The sequence below is a fragment of the Plasmodium gonderi genome (genome assembly GCF_002157705.1).
Source record: "Plasmodium gonderi DNA, contig: Pgo-contig_370, whole genome shotgun sequence".
Classification (NCBI taxonomy): Eukaryota; Apicomplexa; class Aconoidasida; order Haemosporida; family Plasmodiidae; genus Plasmodium; species Plasmodium gonderi.
The window spans coordinates 1-19783 of NW_021629268.1; the positions used below are offsets into that span (position 1 = coordinate 1).

Genomic DNA, 19783 nt, shown 5'->3' on the forward strand with positions numbered 1-19783 from the left:
CGAAAAAATAAATAACATACGAATTCCTTTTTATAAATAAGCTTATATACAATATAATGTAGTTTTTACGAATAAAATAGTGTTATAAATTAATATATCAAATAGATTTCAGAATATTAATTTTTTAGTTACGAAAAAAACTATACAAATTAATAATATATATAATTAATAAAAGATAAATATAAATTATTCAAAATCATATAGAACTAAATTTCATTATATAAAATAACATATATGTACTGTAAGGCAATATTAATATATCATACATTAATCACAGTTTTTCAATAATTAAAAAATTAATAAAAAAGCATATATATATAGGACAGTATATTATTTATTCTAAATAAAATAAATTATTAATGAAATTACTCCCCTCATAAATAACTTAAGTTATATAAGATATATAAAAATTCATAAAACTTCAAAACACAAATCGGTAAACATAACATTAAAATAAAAATGTAAAAAAAAATATATATATTATTATGTTAAATAAATATATATATATAATGATATTACAATTCCAACACAAGATATTAATAGTAGAAATATTTATGATATAAATTAAATCCTAAAAATAAATATAAATAAAATATCATAAAGTTAAATATAAAATCCTAAAACCTAAACCTAATCTCTGAACCGTAAAAACCTAATACCTAATATTTTATAATTTAGCATACCTTTTAGACATACAAGAAAATGTATCATTAAATCGAAATATAATGTACTAATGCAAAATTGTATATGGTTTAATATCTTACCGGTTCATTATTTACACCTTAGTCAAGTAATATATCGAATGTGCTTAGATTATTTATTTTGAAATGTACAACATTAAAATGAAAAATAAATATAGATTATTTATTATAATAGAGAATTCATTTAAATTTTATATCATATTATTAAGAAATTTATTATATATATATAGTACCTTTATAACATTCTGTATGGTGTATAAGCCCCATGTGCTCTGGGAATGATGTATATAATTCTGAAATTAGACAGAATTATATAATATATTATATCTGCTATTCCATAAAATACCTTTGGATGTATGAGAAGGAGCAAGTTTATTCCATTCTTCGTCAGTATAATTACATACATTTCCATTTCTTTTTATATAATTCAACATCAGCGTGCCATATGGGGTGAACTAATTCATAAAAAAAAAAAATGAATTAAATTTGTCATTTATTATAAATAATTTATTTTTTATTCTATTTTTTAATATTATTTAATAGTTTAAGTTATATTATTAGAATAATAATTTACTTTATACAGATTTAATAAAAAAATATATATTAGTGTTATGACAACAATTGGAATTACAACAGTAATTCCTTTATTATTTGTTTGGATTGATGATATCATTTCATATTTATGTTGAACAGAAGTCAACATTAGTGACTTAAAAGTATCACATGTTTCATATAATTCCTTTTCCATCAGTTCACTTCTAATTTTATTTATTGTTATACAAAAATCTAAGTTATTGTTGGATTCACATGTATTCTTGTAGCGATTATATATAATTGCCCATTTCTCTGCACAATTGCACCGCGAATTATTGCAGGATGAATAATTTTGTGTTTTAATATTGTTTATAATTTTATTCATATCATAGATGTCCTGAAGTTTATTCAATATATCTTCATTAATATTATTAACATAATAATTGCATATATAACTATTTTCAGTAAAAAATGGATCAATCAATTTATTATAGACATTTATAATTTCACTATTATATACATTCTTATAAACCTCACTATATAGAAAAAAATATGCGTAAATACATCCTAAATCTTTTTCGTCTTGTTTTAATGATGAATCAGATTTATATAAATAAGCCTGAGTTTTGAAACATATGTCATCCGACATTAAATGAATGCTATTATATTCATTTATAAATTCATAACAATCGTGTTCTGCATAACGGCGTGCTTCTTCCTTATTACGTTCCAACTTCTCCTTGTGTTCGTCAAATATAGTTACATATTTGTACTAAAGAAACAAAGGTATGATAATATATGAATAAATGATTTAACATATTCATGCAAGCTATTTTTCATTTATTTAAGAAATATATAATTTATAATTTAAAAATATTTATACTTATTAATGTGATGATCTATTTATACAATTCTATCTCCAATGATCGAAGACATTATACATAATCTAAATTAAATAAAAAATTATATCAACAATAAGATAGAAATACTTATGCTTTCTATAGTAAATTTTTTATTAATTTGTCTACAAGAATTAGTTTTTAAAACTATAGGGTTTATTTATTATGAATTTATATTACTAAGTTTAAATTTGAGAAACATATTATATTGGTACAAATTATATTAGGTTTCAGAGTTCAGAATTTTATTCACTCAGAATTTAGTGTTTAGGTAATAGGTTTCTTGTTTATGATGCATGCTTTATTTTTCTTAGATATTTATGTACCTTTTTTTTTTTTCGCTAAATTTAAGCTTTAATTATTTTTTATTAATATTATTATTATGTATTTATAAAGAAATCTACGAATATTCTTTATCAATTTGTATTAATATGTTAATTCAACATAAATAATGTATATACTATACCTTAATTATTTATTTTCATATATATATTAATAATATTATATATTACGCGGTATATAACTGTTTTTATTCACTATTTATGCATATTTGTAAAAGTATTAATCAGAGTTTGTTTTTATATTATATTCTAAATCATGAATATTATATGTATATATAAAAAAATAAATAAAAATTTATATTTCTATAATGAATATTATTTATTCTATACATTTAAGTTTTATAATAATAGTGAATTTTTATCTTTTTTATTATATAATACAATACATTAATAAAATTAATATTTTTTAATCATGAAATTTTAGTACATCCATGCAATATAAAAAATATTTTTTATGTCATTTTTCAATTCATAATTTATTTATAATGTTATGTTTTTATAATTTTCATTTTTATCTCTTTTTCATTTTAGCAAACTCTAATTACGCTTGCTAAATATGACGAACTCATTCATTTTATTACGAAATAAAGAAATTTCTACGATTCATATTGCTATGTATAAATAAAAAATAATAAGGGTGTTATTATTTTAATTACTATTTACAAAAAAAATTTTGATTATGTTAATTTCATAACTTTTATATCTTATATCCTTTTAACTATTTATTAAAAAAAAATATATCCTATATAATTTGTGCTCCTATTAAATATTTTTCAAAATGTGACATAAGATATAAAATTAATTATAACTAATTCTTATGTAAATTATATCTTTGAAATAATAATTTATATATAATAAATATTTTAAAAAGCTATAAAAAAAGGAGTATATTATTAAAACTGTAAATCTCAGGCATCAAGTTTTATAGATTTTATTTTAATTATGCATTAGAATTCTTTTAATGTATTTTAATATTTCAATATACACATGATGTATTATTTATTGTATAAGTTATACAACCTTAATTTTTCATTCTTGTATTACTAAAAAAAGTACATTTTTTTATTATAATAAAATATTAAGGAATTATTTTTTCTTATATATTACATAGAATGGTTATTAATTTATCACAATGATAGGATTGATAAAGTATCAAAATTATTACGTTATTGCATAAAAACAATTATATATAAAAAATTAATATATGCGTTATGAAATTATTTTCCATAATTACAAAAACTTAATATATAACACAATTAGAAGAGTGTTTTACTGTATATTACTGAATTCCTAAATGAGTGCGAAATAATCTGAAATATAGAAGTAAACAACAATATATTATTACATAACCATATGAGAATATAAAATAAACAACACATATGATATAACAATATGAATAATTTTATATTTCATAGTGTATATTTTATTTAAAATGATAAAATTTTATAACGTTCAAATATATTTAATTCATTTATCATAAAAATAGGGGCTCTAATATTAAACTTATACCTAAAATGATCATCTAGATTTTTTTTTCTTATTCATATATTTATCTTGCATTCTTCTTTGAAATATTTATAAGTATTTTATCCTATAAAAATTATAACCTTCAGTTGTTATAATATTATTTATTCTTATTTCAAGTAATAAAACATTAACGAGATTATCTAATTAGAAATATTAAGTTTAATATATTATTTTTATTAAATTATATAATAATAAAAATAAATTAAACCCAGTGATATAAAGAACTAGTATGCTATAAATATTATTTATGTACTATTGTATCCATCAAAAATCAGGAACAGTACTCAAAATATTTAAGAAATTTATTTAATGTTGATTGTTATATGAAAAACTAAATATCCTCGTGAATCGTTCTTTAATGAATATTTTATTTATACCATATATAAACTAAGTCATAATATTATTATACATTATTACTTTAATATTTATTTACAAATTTCATTTTGTTTTATTGTTAACAATTTTGGTATTATTACTTGCTTCAGGATTTTCGGATATATTCTTCTTATGTATAAATATTTCTTGGAATTTAGGAATGCGTTATATTTGTTGATTCAATCATTACCAATATTACTGTATTAAATGAAGCAGTTTTTTCTTTACTAGTTAATCGTAGATTTTATTTAATATGTAATACAAAATCATGTATATTTAAACTGTCTCGTGAATATTTGTATTGCACATTACATTCATATTTCCGTATACATAAACTTAGGTATTGAAAATTATTTATTAATTAATATTCAATTTGTCAATTTCAGTAAGTTATATATATTTAATTTTTTATTAATATTCTTGAATTTAACAATATTCAAAAGGGTGTAGGCTGTTTTTTTAAGGATTCTTATTAAAATAAAGCATTCAAAATTAATTTTATTATTATCAAGTGAATAAATAGTAATTATATATGTTATGTATATTAGTTATATTCACTAGTAACTTATTTAATGAAAAGCCAATAAATGTAACAGTCTCCAGTAAAGTAGTATCATATATTGTACAATTATTTTTTGAATTTCTATTTTCCTCATGACTTAAATCCAGTAATAATATTATAGCTTATAGTGGTATATCATTTACTACATAATATTTTATTTCTGTATCTTATATTTTTCAATTAAATTTATGATTTTCAATAAATCTCATAACTTAATGTCCCAAGGACCATCTATGGTAAATATATATATTTTCTTATTCTTTGTATAGAAATTATTCATGTATTGTTCAAAGTATATATGGTATTGTTATGAACTAGAGTAAACAAATGCGTATTTTATATCTTGTATAAGTAGAAAAATTAATAGTTTTATATAAAAAAAATTTTTTTTCTGCTATTTTTCGTAGATATATTTATTAATATAAAATATTAGAAAATCATTAATTCTCTTATATGAATAAAAGTAATTGTAAAAAATTGCTTCTATGAATGACCCACCCTTAAGGATTAAGTATGAAACATTAAATTATTTAATAGTAAATTAAACAATAATGTTATTCATATTAAGATATATATTTGATTTCTCTTTTAGTTAAGAAAAACAAATAAATATATTTCATTAATAATAAAACAGTTAAAAAATATATATATATATCTTCCTTGCTTTTTAAAGTAATTAATCATCTGCAATGATATAAATAAAATTTACTGAACCGTGTAATAAAATAAATATACTGCAAAAAATATTTTTCTTTAAATTATTACATATTTATTTTGCTTTATTTAGTTCATGAATTTATAGTTTCTCCATCTAACAAGTTTATATTTTCTTATATTAAAATATAAATCAGTTATTCTTAGGTTGCACAATATTATAATATACACTTGAGTGAATACTATTAAAATGTTAATACAACATACTTTTCTACATAATTTTCGTATAGTACTAATAATTATTCATAATCATATCATTAAAATAACACACTTCGTATTATTTCTCATATAGAATGTATATTTAATAAGTATTTTTGAAAACATTTTATATAAATTTTTCTGTTCTATTATTTAAGTGTATCTATTTATTATGTATTTAATATATATCAATGTATGAAGTACTATGATATATATACTAAATTAACTATAATTTCTTTGTAAATATTTATTAAATATATTAAGAAATGTATCGTGTTCTTTTGTAAGGACTCGCTTTTGTATTCTTTTTAGACTTATGACAGTTTGAATTTATTATATCATTTGAGTTATATCTTGAACTAGATATTTTCTTTTTAATAATTATTTGAAAAATTATAAATAAATTGAATTAAATTATATAGTATTGTTTACGAAGAGAAATATAATCATAAATGTTGAAATGTATGTGGAATAAGTATTATATATAAGCAATTGATAAAACTATTAAAATAACATTATTTAAATAAAGCCATAATATCTATTTATTTTGTAAATATTAAAAGAAAAAGTGCTAAAAATTATATAAAAAAAAAAAAATTGACATGAAATTTAAAATAATATGTTTTATCTATGTACAGATTATAGTAGCTAAAATGCATTTTTTATGTATTATATCTTATGAAATTCTAACATATTTTAAAATTTTCTTTTTCATCAGAATAATTTTTATTTATTTCCTTTCGACACCAATTTTTACAACCATTATACATATATTAAAAGAAAATTCGTCTTGTCAAATCTCATATCATTTGTGTCCATTTAAAAACATCTTTTTTATCGAAATGAAGAATTATTAAATTTTTACATTTTTAAATAACTGCGTAGAGCCAAGGTTTTGAAAGTATTTATCTATTTACACATAACCAAATTGTAAATATCTTTAATCATTGTCTTTCAGATATCAATTCATATTACTTACTATCTTTAAAACTATTTCAAAAATATATTTATGCACATTCTTATATTTAGAAACTACTTGAGGATTCATATTGTAATTATAATTGATTTCAAATCTGATAATGTATATATATTATATTCAGAGAAAAAATTCGCTGTAACGGTTTATGTATTAGTGGAGATTTTCTATATACTCTTTTTTTTCTCTATGTATGTAGTACTCAAAATATTATAACTGTCTATATTGGCATTATTATATATTTCTATGATATTATTAGGTAAGCTTTAAAAAATTCTCTCAACAAAAAGTTTCATTTTATTCTATTTAACAATAATATAGGTTCTAAATAATTTTATAATCTTATTTATTCATAATTTTCTAAATTTAAACATTCATAAATTAAGATTATATTATATAGAAATTCCTTACATTTCTTCATATAACTGTTGTAAGAAATACAAGATACAATAAGATCCAAATCCATTTTTTGAAAAAATAATTAATAAATTGTAAAACTACATTGAAATAAAACTTAAATTTAACAATATTATTTAATCCTTATACATGTAATATACATTCTTACCTACATTGAAGAAAAATACTAAATTGTAGTAGTTATATATGCATAATAAACAGAGAAGGTAAGTTACATAAAACTAAAAGAAAAATAATTCTAATTATAAAAAATGCTGAACAATAAGTAGTTGAGGCAAGGGTATAACAAAATATAAAAGTAATTGTATTTATAATATTCTAAGTACATACTATATTGAACATGTTCCACTTATTGTTCCTACTTTGTTATTGTTATAAGAATAGCTTTTAAATTAATTATATAACATTTTTTATGAATTATATTCTAGCATATATTAATATAATATCGTACGTATAAGTAGACACATAAATTTTTAATGATTTCTTTTCCATATTATTCAATCAAAATTCAACTTTTAATATATAAGAAAAAAAAAAAATTATACATTTTGTTCTATTTCAAGAACAGTTAATTCAATATTGAATAAAATTTTTTTTAGAGAAATTAAATTGTTTCCTCAAAGAAATAATAAAATTATATTAGATTATTATCATATATGATATTAACCTCAACAATGAATACACAAAAATATGAATATAATTAAAACTGTCTTAATTATAATATTAAATAAAATATCCTATATCGAATTACATCAATGAATATAAAATTTATACGTGTAACTTATAATTTACTTTATCTGAGATGGCATAACACATATACATAAATCAAAATAATCATATATAATATAACTAAAAATTTTAATATTTCACTTTAATTTTTTATTTATTAAACCTAAATTCAGAAAATACGACTTTATTATAATAATTTAACCCCAGAAATTATATTTTTTGATGTATTTTTCATAATTTTGTTTTTAATGATAAAATGTATTAATGTTTAGTTAATTATATAAAATATACCTATTCTGTTATAATTCAAACATGTAATACTTCATTATGCACACAATTTATTCATAATATAAATAGTGTTAATTATTGCTGTAATTTAATATAAAACGCAATATTTTTATTCATATTGAGTATTTTGGTAGTAGTGTTATCATTCATGACAAGCAAAAGCAAAAATTTCTCTTGATCAATATGGTGCAATAAAAAGTTTTTTTTAAAAAGATTTATTAAAATATATATCATTTTATATTATTTACATAATATCAAAATTCCCGTAAACACAAATTTATTTTTTGTTATATATTTTACATATAATGGAAGTATTCAGAAAAACAATATTTTTAAAAAATAATATCTATATTTTATTTATGATTATTTTTTATAGTGAGAAATATTTATATTACATATATAGTGAATTTTAAATTTTAAAGTACATATCATATTTTCAGTAAAATAATCTGTGTTATAACAATATGTTTATAGATTTACATATTAATTACCTATGTTATTTTTACAATGGGTTATATATTACATATTTTATGTTATTTACATTTCGAAATATATCATTTTTAATTTTGGAAATGAAAAAGTAGAAGTTGATTTAATAAAAAAATATACATAGGAATTTTATTCATGAATAATTGAAAAACATAAACGTAAATAAATTAAATATTTCATATTACCTATATTATAAAAAGTTAATATTTTATTTTTAAAATAACATATATATCACTAAGAATTATTAGTTCTTAAAAATATGATACTGTTTAACATATATATAGTAAATAAAATTAATGAATATATATATATATATAGGGTATATAAGGACATTATTTTTCGAATTAAAAACTAGATAAAATAATAATAGCATAAATAGAATATTCAAAAAAGTATAATTTTTTTAATTATAATATAATAATAAATATAATAACTTCATATACTGATACAAATGATTTATTAGTATTATATTAGTGCTTACTAATTAAATTTTAACAAATAAAAAAATAAAACGGTACATTAATTAATTGTGCCAGTAAATATTCAAAAATATATGATACTGTATATATAGACTCTGCCTTTATATATATATTTTATTAATTCATGTAATGTGTTATATTAACACATATACACTAAAAAAATTAATATATATTGTTCTAATATTATACATATATGCCAAAATACAACATATAACATAATTCATAATATTGCCTTTAATATATATAAATAAGAAATTTATTGAATATTTATCCAAGAAACATTGTGAATTTATACAAAATCATAATTAAAAATATGTAAATATAAATAATATACAGTATACACATAAACCTAAACACTAAACCATACACACTGAATCCTCAAATAAAAATTTTAATCTGCGTTTATTTTACTCATTTTTATCATATTGATACTTGTAGTTCATGCTAGAAATTAAAATCTAATAATACCGCATAATAATTATTATGGAATATTATTCAGTGAAATATGCTATATTAAAAACATTACTATCATAATATCGTGCAGGGGATTCCAATAAACTCTCTCCAAATTTTTCTCTCCATGATTCTTTTACATTATACCACAATTTATCATTATTAATAATTAATAATTTTTTTAACCTTTTGGCAATTGGACGAAACTAAAAAACAAATTACATACACAAAGAATATATTTTTAATGAATATTATATGTATTTATAATTTAATATTTGATGTTGCACATAATAATTTCTTAAAATTTTTTTTTTATATACTCTATGTGAAAAAGGCAATATAAGGCATATGGCCAAGACAGGTAGAAGAATAATGTATACATATTTATAGGATGCATAACGATTTTCATCAGCAGGGCGCAATACACTTTGTTCTTCAAATAATTCTCCCGATTTTTTATCTCCATCCAAGGATGAATCTAATTGCGGCACCTTATATTCATTACATTTTAATGTACTTAATTCATTTATTACATCTGTATATTCAGACTTTATGTTATCATATATTTTGCAATATACATTTCTGAATGTAGAATTACACTCTGTGTGTATTTCATTGTGCGTAGCAACCGCTCTTTTAATGTATTCAATCTGTTCAGGGGTACATGAATAATTTATTTCATTCAGAGTATATTCAATTATTTGATGGTTTATAGAATAATCAAAGTATAATTTAATTTTTTTAAAGTGATCTATACTAATTGATTCTACAGGTTTTTCAATTTTATAACCTTTGTAAGCTTTATTTAGTATTTCATAACAGGTAGATATAGTAGTATTAAACTCATCTTCACCCTTAACAACATTAATTATTTTATCTCCTAACCAGATGTAAAATATATTATTAAATTTATTATCAATTTGATTTTTGAATTTATATCGCAAAAAGCACATAGCATTTCTAAGTTCATTTAATAAAATATTACTAATATTGTGATTTTGTAATTCATTATATATATCATCTTCATCAGTTCCTTCACAATAAGAAGATCTATCTTGATTTAATTTGTTATATTCTTTGTTGATAAAAAAAATCGATATATCATTTTCCTATAATTTGAAAGGTAACAATGAGATACATAATTAATATATATTACTACCAATAAAAATAACTTCGATATATGTATATCCAACATGGAATAATAATGCTATATATTAAGGTTAAATTATTCATACAGCTGAATGCCCTGACATACTTTATTATTTTTAATACCACTCTATATAAAATTGAAATATTTTTATAATAAATTAAAAATATTTGTTAAATAATAACATAACATATACTTGTACAAAAAATATATATTTATATAATTAAAAATTTAAATGCCTTTCCTATTGGGTTTCCTTATTTTATACATTACAATTTATTTTTTACATATTATTACTATATTATAATATATATACTATTATTTTTGCACTGACATGTAATGAAAATAGTATATTCTTTTATTTTTTTAAAATAGTAATATTAATTTTTACATTAATCACAATATATAAATAGTAAATAAAATGAATTGTTTTTTATATTCATTAGTAAATAATTCAATAGAGTATTTTTTCAATAACTAATATAAGTGTGAATATATTTATGATATATCAACTTGTATTCTAAATATTTAGTTGTAATATACAGCATATATATTACTATTCGTCATAAAAAATGGATAATGTTATATTTCTGTGCATTTAAAGAAACATAGAATTTCTTTTTATATTTTATTGAAACATATATTCCTATTATATTTAAGGTCTGTGCATTTAATGCATTACAGCGATATATATTGTTTATATTCTTTTAATACTTATTAATTTCTTAAATTTCATTATTTTAAAATATATTTTTATAAGATGCACTATATCTTTTCTTTTTTATTATACAGAACTTCTTTGATAACATAATTATTTATATTGATTTACATGTGTCATGTACATTAATCATTCCAGGACATATAAAATACATCTTATAATGAATAAATATTAAGTTAATTAATTTTTTATAATTAAGCTATTTGTATATATTCTTTTTTATTGCCACATAATATATATGTATTTAATTATACATATATGCATTTTTACGTGTGTTATATAAATCTATTCTTAAAATTATTATTTAATAACCTAGATATTATTAGTACTTTATAAAGGACATTTTATTAATTCTAAGATGAGGAACTTTTTGGAATTTAGTTTTTTCAAATAATATATTTCATTATATTATATAATAAAAAATATACAAAAAATAAAAGTAAAATTAATAATAATAAAATACTAAAATAAATAATGTTCCTGATATGCACATTGATGAAATTGTAATATAATATATAAGGTATAAAAAATATATGCACAAGGAAAAAATTTTAATATAATAAATTATATTTATATTAAACAATTTATATATATGTTTTCTATATTTTAACACACATATGTATACTATATTTACATTATATTGAATTCTTTTTATGATAATATAAATGAATGTGTGAGTTTAAACCTAACAATACTGGTTATATTTTTAAATTTTTTTGTTACATAATTAATATTCAAAGTTTCTTTGACTTAGATTTTTATTATTACATGTATTACTAATGATATTAATAAATAGTAATTCTTTTTATATATATATATTATTTTAAAATTTAACGTAATATATAGATTAACAAATTAATAATTTATAATATATGACGTAAATATATCATGCACATTAATATTATACGTATATTATTATGTATAGTTATTAGTATTTATTTTTAGTTGCATATGAATTTTGCATAAAATTATCTTTTCTTGCAACTTGAAAATAAAATATATTGATATCAAATAATTTGTGCACTATTATATATATTTTTCACATTCCAAAATTAAACATTACTTATTGCATGAAAAAATAAACACTTATGAATATAATTTTTTCAAATATAATCATTTGTTTAATATAATCAATTAATACCATAATGTAAATTTATGACCTAAATGAAAAATTTTATTATATGATAAATTATTATATTTTTTTCTTTCTAATACATATAGCGAATAGCTAATTATGTATAGTACTAGTTAATATTTTTATTTTTTCCCTTTTATATTATAATACTAAAAATTATATTGCATAATATAAATATCTGATTTAAAATGAATATTAAAATAATAAACATTATATTTATACTATTTCAAATATAAAAATTATTAATAACATATATTAAGCTATTATATATGTTCATAAGAAAATATGAATGATATTAAAAAAAGATCTCCAATAATATACATAATCTCCTTATTACAGTTTAGAGTGAATTATATAGTTTCGTTCCACATAAATATTATTCATTAATATGGTTATTTTTCTTTTTAATAATATATATTTTTTTAATGCATAGTTTTTTTATTTCTAAATAAGTTATAAAAAAAACTAAATAATATCTATATATAAAAAAACTTATTGTGATACTATAAATATTAAATTAAATATGATAATTTATTATTATCTTCACTATGATAGATTTTTATATTTTAGACATTCTTTATAGGAAATGTGTATTTTAAATTTAACATGTATCTTATTGTTATTACTAATATAGTATTGTAGACACGGTTATATATTTAATATTTAGGATTCACAATTTTATTATATTTTCTGAATTTCTATTATTTTCCATGTTCTATTTAAAGGAAAATGAATATTTTTATGTTATAAAACATAAAATAATTTTATTGTTATGCATTTTAAATTATATATTATTGCATCGTTTTGATGAAATACTTCTTTTGAAATAATAATAGGTTAGTTATTCTCTTACATGCGTTTTTACATTTAACTATATTTTTTTGTGTTATATATTTTTATTTTGTTATTTCTTTTATATATGATAACATTAAAATTTTATATATAATATTTCGTCATATTATTTATTTTATTATTTTCACCTTATGAACTGTGGCCATATGTATCTAAAATAATATTTCTATAATATATATATCTATTACATTAATCATCATATTAGAGTTCATGTTTTATATGGAAATCATCATATAATAAGTGTCTATTCATCTTATCAGTATTAATGCTTTGCAATAAAATATATTTTGATAACGCAAACAGGCAAATTATTTTTTTTTTTTTGGTATATTTATATAAAAAATTTATATGCCACTGGAAATTTTCTACGTATATGTTTTAAATTTAAGAACATAACAGTTATTGTCATTATATGTTATATATAGCGAAAAAAAGACAAAGAATTCATAAATACCCTGCATGAATAATGAAGAAACCCATCAAAAAATTAATAAATTCTTAGAAATATAAAGGAGGGGAGTACATAATCATATAAAAATTAAAATAAAGTGAATCATTATACAAATAATAAAATAACAGAAGAGTAAATAATGAATTATATATGATCTAAAATAAAATGTTTTCTATGAGAATTGATTTTTATTATAAAAAAAAAATATTATGAAAACATGACACAAAAAATATTTTAAAGGCACAAATAATTATTAAAAAATATACGCACTTTCATAAATATATCCCTTCTTTTATTTTCTCTTTATATCATTTTATATATATTTGAGGTTGTATTATTCTAGTAGACATCGCAAGAATATGAATTAATATTTTTTATGTAATAAAAATTCCACTAATCAACTTATTTATACTTATTTATATTTTTATGAAACATTATTATCGGAATTCTAAAATGAACATATAGAAGCACAGAAACATATTATAATAATACATTGATATATTTACATTAACAATCCAATATTTATACAGTAAAATAAGTAGAAACGGATATTTAAATATATTTTTATAGAAAAATGTTTAATGTAAAATACATTACACTACGAATTTATATAATGAACCTTAAAACATATATACATATGATTCATGAATAAGTTATAGAATATTACTTTTATTTGTATAACTTTATTTTTATTCATGTTAATTAATTAAATGTGTTTTTATAAATACACTGCGATATTTTTTACAGATATATATATCTATATACACAGTTATTGTGAATTCATAAATATCGAAATTAATGCACATAAGTTTTCACATTTATTTTTTTGTTACATATAATTTTATTGGCATTATATATTGACGTATAGCTATAATGCTTTTCATGAAATTATGATAATCAGCATATTAAAATCATAGTTGTTTTAAAAAAATTTCATTTTATTTACTTAATTTTTACTTCATGATGTATGAATTCGAAAAAGGAAAAACATGTAATTTGCATTATTTTAAATATACACATGTCTAATTCGGAGTATTAGGAAAAATAAATATTATAGCTTTTTATATATATATTTTACTGTTTTAAAAAATAAACATAATAAAAATATCTTTACAGATTATATCATCAATAAATTTTTTTATCAAATGTTACATGAAATATATTAAATTATTTTCATTCAGTACCATTATAATGATATTCTTCATCTTTTATAGGAATGCGCTGAACAATACAGATATTACGCATCTACTGATTACAAAATAATAATACATAATTTATGAATCTGAAATGATTTTATATAAATATTGTACATAATAGAAGAATTATAAATCCAACAAATAATTTTCTTTAAATTTTATGAATACCAACTTAGAAATGTATACTAGAAAAAAAAATTATATATTCATAGATTTTGATAAATATCATTCAATTCATAATAAAATATAGAATTGATAAAAAAAAAAGCAATTATATATATACTAAGATGTAAATGAATTTGTAGAAAAAATAAACATAATATTTTCAATATATCAGGCCTTTTATATTATTTATAGGAATCCAATTAAATAAAATTATATCATTTTTTAGTAATTATAATATATCTATTAATTGCTAATGTAAAATAAAAATATTAAACCTGAAAAATTAAATATATTTATTTTTTCATATTTGTTATAACAAACAAGGAAAGACAGTATAAAAAAAAAAAAATATAAATTTTTTTTCTATTTACAAGATATCGACCATGGTATAGTAAATAATATTTCAGGTTCTCTATAATTGAATCTTAGAAAATAAAAATAATAATTAAGCATATTTTATTCTGTGAGGACAAACTCAATGATCAATCAAATCGTTTGAAAATATTTAAAATTTATTTATTGTAATAAATATATTAATTTATATATACAATTGTATTAAAAAATATGAGAATATGTTTTGTTTAAAAAAAATTACTTTTTTTTACATTATATGGAAAATTTTTTTAAATTATTATAAAAAAAGAAGGAAGAATATTTTTCTAGATTATATATGCCGAATACGTATTTCATAAAAAAACTGTTTTTTACATTATCTGCCTAAAGAAACTATATAATATGATTGCAATATAATGTATTAATTTTTAAATATAATATATTTAATATATATTATATATTTGTAACATTTCTTTGTTATTTTATAAATTAATTTCATCCATAATTAAAGCACTACTTAAGCGCATTAATAATAAGAATTAGTACTATAAAAATAAAAAATGCAATATTATATATATAAGATAATAAAAATAACAATAATAATAGCATAATTTTATTTTAAAATATATTTACCTATCAAACTATATTTCATTATATTTTAATTACCTCTCATTTAAATACATGGCTGTTATAAATTATATGAGGATAAAAAGTTTATTGAATAAAATACAATACCAAATATGTAAATATTATATAAAATTGTAAAATAGATTGCTCTTAATTACGCATATATAATAAGCAATCCCATATCATCAGTTATAATGAGAATCTTTGTTCATAAGTATTATTATTACCATATTGATATTATGATTGATGCAGTTTCCAGAAATATAGGAAATATTAATAAATAAATTAGATGTAAGAAAAATATAAAATAAATTGATCTATATACATTATTATTATTATATTAAATACAATTTATTTTTTTTTTATAAGGTATTTGCCATAATAAATATATGTAATATATATTATATAATTGAAATATTTACATATATGTATATAATTATATTAAATAATTTCTTTTAATTACCAAACATTATGTTTTTAAAGAAAATAATTTGTCAAAAATGTTATGAATGAATATATGTAATATGACATTAGGGTTATATAGAAATAAAAGTCTTTCCTTTCTATAAATTACTCCAGATTTTTTGTATTCTTATTAATTCTTTTTAATATTAATAAATTATTTTATTCGTTATAATATATGGGGGTTTATATTATGATAAAATTATATAAAGTAATATGTAAGGCATACAATATGGAGTAGATTTTACATGTTGAATTCACATAACAAACAATTTTTCAAGGATAAAAATACTATTACATTCTTTTACATTAATTAATTTTTGTTATATAAAACAGTCTATCTTTATAGATTTCATTATATTCATTAATAAACTAGCATACATATAGTTATATATCATAAATAGTATAAAAATATTAAAAAATAAAATCGATACCTATATATATACTATACTTCAGATAATATATGATACTTTTATTATAACAATATATATCATTATTATATGATATGAAATACTTATATATATTAAGATTTATTTTTTTTTTAGTTTAATTTTTTTTCATTATATAATAGAAAATAATAATAATCTAAGAATTATCACGAAAATATCACTATTATAATTGAATATGTTAGTGATTGCTTAATTTATATTACAATTATAATTTCTTTTTATATTTGTATGTATAAATGTTTTAATTACCTATGTTCATTTTTTTAAAATTATATTCAAACGTAGTAAAAAAATAAGTAAATCAAAAATATATATTATGTTAGAATTATTAAATATCTTTATATTTATAAAATTAAAATTTGAATTCATTTTCTGTTATAGAATAAATAATATTAGTAATTTATTTACATTTTATTATACTAATTGTGTATTTTTCTTAATATATAAACATTAGGGGTAAAAAGTACACAACATATAATTTATATAATATTATGTAAACTTGATTCTTATTAATACATTGTAGTGAGAATTCTCATATAAATTTTGATTTAATATTAGGAAATCATCTTTAATACATATTTTATTAATCAGAATTAATAATAATAACAAGTTATATATATTCTTTAAATTATACTTATTTTATTTTTGCATTAATTTTTTTTTTAAACCAATACGAATTATCTATTTTTTTGTATTCTTTTATGTATATAATTTAGTTTATGTTTTTTTTTTAACCATAATAATAAGAAAAGCAATGTTTTTTTAAAATATATTATATATTTACGTACCTTCATATAAACTTAATTAATATTGTAAAAATAACAAATACAGCTATTGTATAATATACTCGTTTTATAATTGCTTAAATAGATTTACTATTATTAAATTACATTAAGGTGTTGTTATAGTGAAAATTAGTAAATCAATTACAAGATTAATATAAAACATATTATTTCTTTTATTACATATAAATTGATAATATTTATTAAAATCCTTATTTGAATCAACGTCCTTTTTGTTTGTTGTTAATATACTCAATTAAGAAGTTCATTTATAATTGGTTAATGAATAATTTTCAATTTTTGTTTATCTTATATGAGGTTAATTCATGATTTATACAAAATAATAATTTGTATTTCATTATTATAAATGACATATAATAATATTATTCTTTGAAAAGATATAATGGTTACAACAATCCATATTTTTGCAAATCATTATGATTTCTTATAAAATGTGACACTATATTATTCATAAAATATAATACTAATTCAATGATAAATGAAGTATTAGAAAAAATAAATAAGAAGAAAAAATAAGTTGTATAATTAAACTAAAACTCCTATATATTAATAAAAGTATTCTTAAGTATTTCTTTTAATATTTGTAACCTGCGCAATTATGTATTATAAATATTATATATTTCATATTTACAAAGGTATTATGAAACATTGTTAACTTCCAATCATTATTATTATTATGCTTAAAAAAACAAATAATAATATTATAACAAATATAGAAGGAAGTAATTAAATGTTTTATTATAGTATCAAGAAGAAACAAAGACATATATTTTATCCTAAAATTGACGTTTTATAAGTATATTATTTAATTATATATTACTATATTCAACATACATTTATAATATTAATATTATATATTTATCATGAACATAATAAAAAAAAATTTATAATTACAATTATAACAGTAAATTCATATATATATTTATGTCTACGTATAAAATTATTTCATTATTCTTTTATGATGAATGCACATGCAAAAATAAACAATTTAATATATATATATATATAATAAGATATATATAGAATAATTATAAATATGTTGATTTTGTAACATACTTAAATTAAACTCTATAAATATTTTATTTTTTTTAGAACAATATTTATAATCTATATAAAAGCATAAAGAGAGATTAAATATATAATATTGATGTCTAATATTTTTTCCCATATATTAGCAGAATATATATATTGAAATACAATGAGCCAATAAAATAAACAATGTAACATTACCCAAAATATTAGGCATAAAATTTAAACCTATAACCTTTATAATTAAATATATTATTAATCAACGTTTAATTTCAATTCAAAATATGTTAATAAATATTTTCGCATATAATTATTTATTATATGGGTATATATTAAATTTAAAATTATAAATATAACAAATATTATATTATTATTGGATATACATATAAGAGAACAAAAATGTTATGTCTTATTATTTTATTTTTTTTTTTATAATATTCCAACATTATAAATAATTTTGTACATCATTTAATTATATTAAAATATATAAGTATCTCAAAGTAATTAATGAATCGAATCTAATATAAATATGAAATTATATATAAATATATATTTTAATGAATCTCTCAATTTTCATAAAAATCAAATATAATATGTATAATATAAAAATAAGGTTTATTTAGACACCGGGATTTAGGGTTCAGGCTTTAGGCTTTTAGTCTTTAGGGTTTCAGTTTTCATTGTTTTAGATTTAGTATTAAGGAATTAGTGATTATTTTTCATGGTTTTATGTT

The 19783-nt window shown here is 17.8% G+C and overlaps 2 protein-coding genes across 2 annotated transcripts; both read right to left on the reverse strand.

Annotated features, from left to right (window-relative positions):
* Positions 1-1000: 1000 nt before the first annotated feature.
* Positions 1001-2171, reverse strand: PGO_003195 (variable surface protein; the record flags this gene model as incomplete). The annotated part of the gene is made up of 3 exons (XM_028691267.1): positions 1001-1156; positions 1276-2007; positions 2145-2171. The coding sequence occupies 3 exons, from the start codon at positions 2169-2171 to the stop codon at positions 1001-1003; spliced, it is 915 nt and encodes a 304-aa protein (XP_028547068.1).
* Positions 2172-9720: 7549 nt separating this feature from the next.
* Positions 9721-10935, reverse strand: PGO_003200 (variable surface protein; the record flags this gene model as incomplete). The annotated part of the gene is made up of 3 exons (XM_028691268.1): positions 9721-9888; positions 10042-10791; positions 10918-10935. The coding sequence occupies 3 exons, from the start codon at positions 10933-10935 to the stop codon at positions 9721-9723; spliced, it is 936 nt and encodes a 311-aa protein (XP_028547069.1).
* Between the last annotated feature and the right edge of the window lie 8848 nt (positions 10936-19783).